At 47.0% G+C, this 8,898-nt stretch overlaps 1 protein-coding gene across 1 annotated transcript; it reads right to left on the reverse strand.

Moving 5' to 3' along the window:
- Nucleotides 1-7,747: 7,747 nt before the first annotated feature.
- On the reverse strand, nt 7,748-8,092 carry LOC109738828 (uncharacterized). Its single transcript, XM_020297931.1, has one exon. The coding sequence runs from the start codon at nt 8,090-8,092 to the stop codon at nt 7,748-7,750; it is 345 nt and encodes a 114-aa protein (XP_020153520.1).
- Nucleotides 8,093-8,898: the final 806 nt, after the last annotated feature.

An 8,898-nucleotide genomic window follows, 5' to 3' on the forward strand; every position in this document is an offset into this window, starting at 1 on the left:
AGCACTTGTGTCAACCAACTCCTACGACATATTTGACTAACCAAATGAAGGAATTGGAAGATGCTTCATGGCTAAAGGCCCAAAGGTATCACACCCCGAGTATGTTGATTTCAATAGTGATGAAGATGATTTGCTAGGTGATGATGATTTACTTGTTGACAACTCTAGTGTTGAAAACTATGATGAACTTGCTCTTGATCATGATAATCAAGATAAAACGAATGATGATGATAAGAAGGAGATTGAGCGTCTAACTAAAGAACTAAACACTCTTAAGTTAGCTCATGAAACTACCTTGGAAGATCATCGAGAACTTTTAAAGACTCATGAAAAGCTACGCTTTGAAAAGCTCAATCTTGAGCAAGAGCAAGGGTTCTTAAAAGCAATCAATGATGATCTTCACAAGAAAAGTTCTTCTTACATTGCCAAGCGTTTACTCTTGTCTACTTACATGCCACAAGTTAAATCTAGCAACAAGAGTAAGAAAGATTCTTCTTCTAGTAGTAACAACAATCATGTTAAATCCAATATTGTTGCTTCTAGTAGTTCTCTTGATTCCACTAATGATTATCTTAGCCAAGTTACACTTGAGCAAGAAAATAGCTTATTGAAGGGAATTATAGAGAAAGGTGTTTACAAGAGCCTTGCCGGGAGTAAGCAATTTGAGGAAATTGTACGCAAGCAAGGAAGACACCGGAAGAATCAAGGTGTTGGTTTTGAACGAAAGTTCAATGCCAATGGAGTTGAGTGGGAAGAAGATCAATACCCCAAGACGAAGTTTGTTACTCAACAAGAGAAGTATGATCCTACTTCTTTCCAAGGGACACAAGCTCAAGATGATCTTCCACCACAAGACCACAAGCAAAAAGGGAAGGACAAGCTTTAAGAGGAGATTGATGCATTTGAAGAAGCTCCTAAGGCCTTGGTCAAGTGGGTTCCCAAGACTACATCAAGTTCTACTTCATCAAGTATGACTACAACTCCAAGGATTCCCATCAAGATGATGTGGATCCCGAAGAAAAGGAACTAGAGAGTTCTTGAGGGTGACTCCGCCAACATACTTCACTCATATCATCTTGGCGAGGACAACTGCAAACAACTTCCACATCTTGCACTAGTTCAAGGAGTCACGAACCCTCTTGTTTGTAAGACAAGGGACAAGGTAACCAAATGCTTTCATGGACATCATCTCGTGTGAACTTCACTCTATGTCTATGGATATCCTTGTTTCTTCCTTGTGGGACTAACCCGTGTAGGTATTGAAAGTGCAACTCACTCCAATGGATTGCTCCAAATGATCTACATCAACATTGAGCATCCACATCTTCAACATCTACATGAAGTCATCATCGACAAAACCCAAGGTTAGTTCATCCCTCTAAGGGGGGATATCACATCTAGGGGGAGCTTTACTCTAACAGATTGAGCTAAAGCAACTCTAATGGTGTGAACACAACAATGCTTTATGTAAAAGTGGTAACCCCACTTGTGCTTAAACGATGAGTATGACCTATGATCAAATGTTCTCATTTGACTCCTAAGTCAATATACTCATATATAGATGACCTAGTCATCGCCAATTGCTTGATAGATGCTAGAGTGTTTGTGCATGCTTTGTCACATATTTCATTTGCCATTTTATTGTGTGAGCATGTTGATTGCATACTTTACTCATTCGAGGACATCCATTTGTTGCTTTGATCATTTGGCTTTTTCTCTTTTGCCAAATGGATGGACAAGAATGCCTAAGAACACCCTCTAGCTATCTATGTTTTTCTCGTCTCAAACTCTATTCATGCTACATCACAAAGTTTGATCAAGTCAGATTCGAACCACTCTGTGTGAGGAGCACTCGGAGTCCCCGATTCTTCATAGACTTCAACTTCCAAAACCTGTTTGTGCATTTCGGTATGACCGAGCCATCCACTTCGGTCACACCGAGTTCACTAAGTTCATCTAGGTTTTCCATCTCGGTGCAACCGATTTGAACTTTTCGATCACACCGAGTTGCAGTAACTGCTTGCGATTCTGCATCTCGGTGCCACCAGGTTGTTCCACTCGGTCACACCGATAGGGTCGGGATATATGTAGCCACGGGTGAGATTTTGGAAATATCTTCAAAAGCCCTCAGCCCGCGCGTATCCTGCTCTGCCTCCTAGGGTCTCTAGATCATCTCCTCGCCGCCAGCGACCTCCCACTGCTGGTTTCTTTCGTCGTCAACGGAATTCTGCTCCGCCGTTGCCGCCGTAACAAACTCCCGCCGAACTAGGGTGTGAGTTCGATACTTTGTGCTATTTCCTTACTCCAATTCCTAGCACATTGCTTTGCCATGATCATTGCCACGTATGAAAACAATCTATCCTGAGAAAACATCTTTTAGGTTAGGTTTGATTCGAAAATTTAGGGTTAGGTCTCCGCCGAACTCATCTCGGACCAACCGAGTTGTAGAAATCAGTCTCACCGATTTGGCTTAGGCCATTGCACATGCCCTTTTCTGTCTGACCGAAAATTGCAAATCGGTGTGACCGAGTTCGACTCTCTGTGAAACCCTAGCAATCTCGGTGCCACCAAACTGTGACTCGGTCTAACCGAGTTCACTAGTTTAGGTTCCAAAAGTTGCTTCGGTATCACCGAGTTTAATAAATCGGTAGCTCCGAAATGCTTTCTGTGGAGAACTAAAACTAAGTTTTTGACTCATCTGTTTTGCAAAAACTCTGCACTTTGTGATGCTCATCCATTCTACCTCATCTATATCTATTCAGAGGGTTTGCTGTCAGTGTGATTGCCAAGATGTCTAATCAAAGTGATAGCCAAAACAGATCTGAAGATCAAGCACAATTGAGTGAGGGCACTAGTCCCTCAAGCAGTTATGATGATGGCAGGAGCAGCACACCAAGTAACTTGCCCAAAGCAGCCACCAGATCAAGGAAGAAGAAAACCTCAGATTCTGAGGATGAGGATTATGTGGCTACTGAAGAAGAAGTGAGCTCTAAGAAGAAGGTGCTGAAGAAAGAGTATGGCACAGCTGCTGCAACTAAGCCAGGGTTGAACAAGAAGGCACCTGCCAGAAGGATTCTAATGTCTAAGCCTAGGAAAGTTCCTACAAATGAAACTATGAAGTTCACCATTAAACAACATAGTGATGATGAGGCAGCTGGAGAAGGGAAGAAGAAAAGGAAGAAAGCAAGGACAAGAACTGCAAAGGTGCTTGGATACCCCTCTATGAGAAATTCTGAAGAAGAAGAAGAAGAAGAAGAAGAAGAAGAAGAAGAAGAAGAAGAAGAAGAAGAAGAAGAAGAAGAAGAAGAAGAAGAAGAAGAAGAAGAAGAAGAAGAAGAAGAAGAAGAAGAAGAAGAAGAAGAAGAAGAAGAAGAAGAAGAAGAAGAAGAAGAAGAAGAAGAAGAAGAAGAAGAAGAAGAAGAGGAAGAGGATGCTGCTCCAGCTCCCAAGTCTCAGAAGCTTATGGGAGATGCAATCAAGTCAGGGGCTGCTCCATCAAAGCCCAAAACTGCTCCCAAAGCAACAGCTCAAGCTCAGAAGCCCACTAAGCCAAAGAGAAGCACCAGAAACATTCCTGCAGAAGAGAAGAACAAGGCCCAGTGCCTGAAGTTGAAGAACAGGATGATGAAGCCCTAGTGCTAAGAAAACTGAAACCCAAGATTCCAGACCACAATGATACTCATCAAGTGGCAGAGGACATGCACGTCAGGAAAGATGCAGGACTGAGATTGTGGAGACAGTTTGATCCCTATGCTGTGAGGAGGAGGACTACAGTGGACTATAGGTTCCACACCAAAGAACAACAAGACTTTTATGAGACTATCCTGCTTGACAAGAAGCCAATTGTCTGTGATATGAAGTGGGTTCATTGGGAATACATTAAAGAGAATGAAGATCGCTTCCCAGGCGTACATGACAGCTTTAAAGCATGTGGTGTTGACAAGTTTGTTGGACAGAAGCTCACAAAAATGGAATGATGAGCTAATCATGTAGCTTTACTCTACTGCTCATTTCTATCCAGATGAGAGGATAGTGTGGATGTCTAAAGGTACAAGGTACCAATCAACTGTTGAAGAATGGGCCAAGTTGATCAAAGCCCCAGAAGAGCATGAGGATGATTTGGATGTGTATGCCAAAAAGAAGAAAGACCACAACTCTATGGCAAATATGTACAAAGAGATCCCTGGTAAAGCTTTGGAGACACACAAGCTTGGATCTGTGCATTATCTGTTGTTTGGTCTCCCTACTATCAACACCATCCTGAGGCATACTTTGCTACCCAAATCTAGAGATCACAAGATGATAAGGGGACATTCCATCAAATTTATGCAAATCTTTGATGTTCCTCAAAAATTCAAGGTCATGAGTCTGATTGTGGAAACAATCAAGAGGACAACTGCTGATCAGAAGAGATCTTGTGGGTACGCTCCACACATTCAGGTGCTCATCAACTCAAATATGGGCACAGGTACTTACTCGTTGGATAAGGAGCACTTACCCTTGTACCCAGAGTTTGAAGATAATGAAGTTGTAATGAATGAGAATGAACCTTCATCAGCACAAGCACAAGAGAAGAGAGCTAAGGCAAAGGCAGAGAAAGCTGCAAAGATGCCAAGTATTGAGGAGGCATCTGAAGTGTTCCTGAAGAGCAAACAAGATCAACTAGCTTATCTAATTCAAGCTACATTGAGGATTGAGAAGGGCTTGGCCACCCTGACTCGGAATCAGGAGAGCTTGGAGAGGATCATAGAGACCAAGTTTTATGATCTTGACTGAAGGTCACTGAGATTCAGACAGCAGTTGAGCAGCTCCAGTAGGAAGAAGAGGAGAAGAGAGGACAAGGTACTATGGATGCTTTTTAGTGAGTGCCAAGGAGTCAGAGGTCAGCTGCAGTGCCTGTGCCAGATACGAGAGCTACTTCATCTGCACCAGCAGCAACAGCTTCAGTTCCACCTCCAGCAGCCACTCCACCAGCTCCAGCTACATCAACTGATGCATTCGTCCTTGGAGTTCTCTCTACACCACCTCCCGAACACCAAGCCTGAGAGACACATAACACTATGCATTTTCGAACTTTTTGGTAACTTGTTGCCAAAGGGGGATAAATGTATAGATCATAGGCTTCGAGAGAGAGTGTTTTGCTTCTTTGTCTCTCTTGCTTTTAGTTGAACTTTTTGTGTGCTTGGTTGATACTCTATGTCTGTGTGAGATACTTGTATGATCATGTGTTTGATCATATACTACTTTAATGCTTGCTTGGATGATATTATCTCTTATTTTCCATATATGATCATTCACTTTGCTTGGTGATAAGTGCATGTTTCAATTCATATCATTTTGAGCGCTCCACCAAGATGTATGTGACATGGAAGAGTGACCCATGATCCTAATCGATTGTGCATTTGCATTCAAAAGCAAATCTTAAATAGTGCACAAATTTAGGGGGAGCTCTTGCTTATCACATACTTCTCAAAGCGACGATGTATTTCAATCCTATTTTCATTTGTCGAAGCTTTGATCTATATGTTGTCATCAATTACCAAAAAGGGGGAGATTGAAAGTGCAACTATCCCTGGGTGGTTTTGGTAATTATTAACAACATATAGCTCATTGAGCTAATGCTATTTCAAGATAAGTATTTCAGGAAAGCTCAATGATTGGCATGGCATGGATTAGGAATGTGGACCCCTCAAAATGCTAAGGACACATATTGGCTCAAGCTCAAGACTCTACATTTTACTTTTAGTGATCCACCGAGTTTTCTGATTCGGTCCTACCGAGTTTGGTGAATTGTGTGTAACGGTTAGATTTTGTGTGGAGGCTATATATACCCCTCCACCCACTCTTCATTCGTGGAGAGAGCCATCAAAACAAGCCTACACTTCCAGCATACATTTTCTGAGAGAGAACCACCTACTCATGTGTTGAGGCCAAGATATTCCTTTCCAACCATATGAATCATGATCTCTAGCCTTCCCCAAGTTTTTTTTGCTCAAATCATCTTTCTACCAAATCCAAATCTGTGAGAGAGAGTTGAGTGTTGGGGAGACTATCACTTGAAGCACAAGAGCAAGGAGTTCATCATCAACACACCTTCTATTCCTTTTGGAGAGTGGTGTCTCCTAGATTGGTTAGGTGTCACTTGGGAGCCTCCGTCAAGATTGTGGAGTTGAACCAAGGAGTTTGTACGAGCAAGGAGATCGCCTACTTCGTGAAGATCTACCCTAGTGAGGCAAGTCCTTCGTGGGCGATGGCCATGATGGGATAGACAAGGTTGCTTCTTCATGGACCCTTCGTGGGTGGAGCCCTCCGTGGACTCGCGCAGCCGTTACCCTTCGTGGGTTGAAGTCTCCATCAACGTGGATGTACGATAGCACCACCTATCGGAACCACGCCAAAAATATCCGTGTCTACATTGCATTTGCTCCCTCCAAACTCCTCCCTTTACCTTCATGTGCAATGTTTTACATTCCGCTGCTATACTCTTAGACTTGCATGTGTAGGTTGATTGCTTGACTTGTGCTAAGTTGCTAAAATCTGCCAAGACTTAAAATTGGGAAAAGGCTAGATTTTTATTTGGTCAAGTGGTCTAATCACCCCCCCCCCCCTCTAGACATACTTTCGATCCTACACTATCTTATCAGTGCGTAATGACTACTTTGCCATTGTGGTAACCCCTTGATCTGTAAAAGGAGGCCCGTGGCAACCATAGAAAGGGTTAGAAGGCTGGGTAACTCACACCTCCATATGCGCGTAGTCACTGCCGCCCTGAGGCAACCCTTGCTGGGCAAGTGTACTACATTCCACCACCACCTTTCCACCATCAATCCACCAAAGCAGGAGTAGGGTTTTACGCCTCGCGGCGGCCCGAACCTGGGTAAAACTGCCCGCGTGATTTCTGTTGTGCTGCCCCATGCTTGTCTGCTCTTTGTGCAATGCGACGTCCCCCTGCCGAACCAGCAAGGGGCCTCCTGGTCCCATAGGTGGCCGTGGTTTCCCGCGACACTTGTACTAGTCTTCCCGCCAGCATGGAGCATGGGGCCTCCACTTGGGCGTGGGCATAGTCATTGTTCGACCGTTTCCGCCAGCGCGGAGCATGGGGCTTCCACTTGGGCATGGGTGGGAGCTCCCGCGAGGCTGCGAAACGGCGCACCGGGAGACTCCGGGGCGTGTATAGCCCCACTCATTATTGCGTGAGAATGTCACGGGTAGAACTTGCGAAGGTGCTGGATGTTCCAGGCATTCTGGATGGGGACCCGGTCCTCCGTCTCCAGGTGCACGGCGCCAGGCCTGGAGACGCAGGCAACCCTAAACGGGCCATCCCACATGGGGCAAGAGCTTATGAAGGCCCTCCCTGGAGAGGAACCGCCTCAGGACGAGGTCTCCAACTTCGAGGGTCCGGGGGAAGACGTTGCGGTAGTGGTAGTGTCGCAATGCCTGCTGGTACCTTGCGACCCGGAGAGAGGCTTAGCGGCGGGCCTCCTCTCCGAGCATAAGATCTGTCCACCGTGAGACATCCTGACGCACCTCGTCAAATGCCAAGACCCGTGGGGAACGATCCTTGATCCGCCCAGTTGGTGAAATTTTCCATGGCGATGTAGAGGTAGCGGTAGCCGCCAGCCGCCCTAGGGAACAGGCCTAGTATGTCCAACCCCTAGACCGCGGAAGGCCATGAGAGCGGGATGGTCTGGAGCCCCTGCGCCGGCTGATGGATCTGCTTGGCATGGAACTAGCAGGCCTAGCAGGATCAGACCAGCTCGGTGCCGTCGTGGAGCGCCGTAGGCCAGTAGAACCCGATGCGGAACACCTTTCCCACGAGGGTGCACTCCGATGAATGGTGCCCGCAGTCTCCCCCATGGATATCCACCAACAGCTCACGCCCTTGATCTTCTGAAATGCACCTTAGCGAGACGCCATTGGGGTGCCTTCGGTATAGCTCGCCATCCCGCAAGCTGTAGGTGGTGGCCTGGCGGGCCACGCACTCTGCGTCCTCCTCCTTCTCAAGCAGGGTGCCATGGAGTAAGTATGCCTCGAACTCCTGGGTCCAGCTGCCCTCCTGAGGCTCCATCACCAGGAGCAGGCGGGCCCTCATCGTTGGGCTGCGGGCTAGGGCGCCTGCGGGTCGCACGAGGGGCAGCTCCTCCAGAGGCATCATCGTCCCTGACGCCAGGGGCGCGGCTGACGGTCTGAAGAGCCTTTCTTAAAGACACTAGGGCTTTCGGGCTCGCGGCACGATGCCCGCATGGCGATGTAGTCTATATCTTTGTTCGTGCCCCTCAGGACGTGCTGCAATTCCAAGCCCAAGAATTGTTTCTCGATTTTCCGTACCTCCTCCAGGTATGCCGCCATGTGCTCGTCCTTCGGCTTGTACTCCTTGTTGGAGAAGTTGATGAGGAGCTGGGAGTCGCCCTTGATGGTGAAGCGCTTGACCCGCCAGGCGGCCGATGCTTTGAGCCCAACGATCAAGCCCTCGTACTCCGCGATGTTGTTGGAGACCTTCTCACCGTGTTGAAAGCATAGCTGGATGCTGTAGTAGAGCTCATCGTTGGGCGGGGAAATGAGCATGACCCCGGCTCATGTGCCTTGCCGCGCGAAAGCTCAATCGAAGTGCTTGACCCTGCCGTCGGGCGCCTCGTCGCCTGGCACCAAGGATCGGTCCTCGCGCAGCTCCTGGTCACATACGTCTGTCAACTCTGCCATAAAGTCGGCGAGCGTTGCTCCCTTGATTACCCTAGTTGTGATGAACTCCAGGTGGAAGGCCTGCAGCTCAATGTTCCACTCGACGACCCTGCCAGGAGCATTACGGCTGTGCAATATCCTCTCCAGGGGTATGCGGATATGACCTTGATGGGATGGCCCTGGAAATAGTAGCGCAGCTTCCTTGAGGCGACCAGGAGT

The sequence above is a fragment of the Aegilops tauschii genome, chromosome 3, assembly GCF_002575655.3.
Source record: "Aegilops tauschii subsp. strangulata cultivar AL8/78 chromosome 3, Aet v6.0, whole genome shotgun sequence".
Classification (NCBI taxonomy): Eukaryota; Viridiplantae; Streptophyta; class Magnoliopsida; order Poales; family Poaceae; genus Aegilops; species Aegilops tauschii.

Bases quoted from the DNA above. Each gene is read 5' to 3' on its own strand.
- LOC109738828 (XM_020297931.1), bottom strand. From the start codon at position 8,092: ATGAGGGCCCGCCTGCTCCTGGTGATGGAGCCTCAGGAGGGCAGCTGG.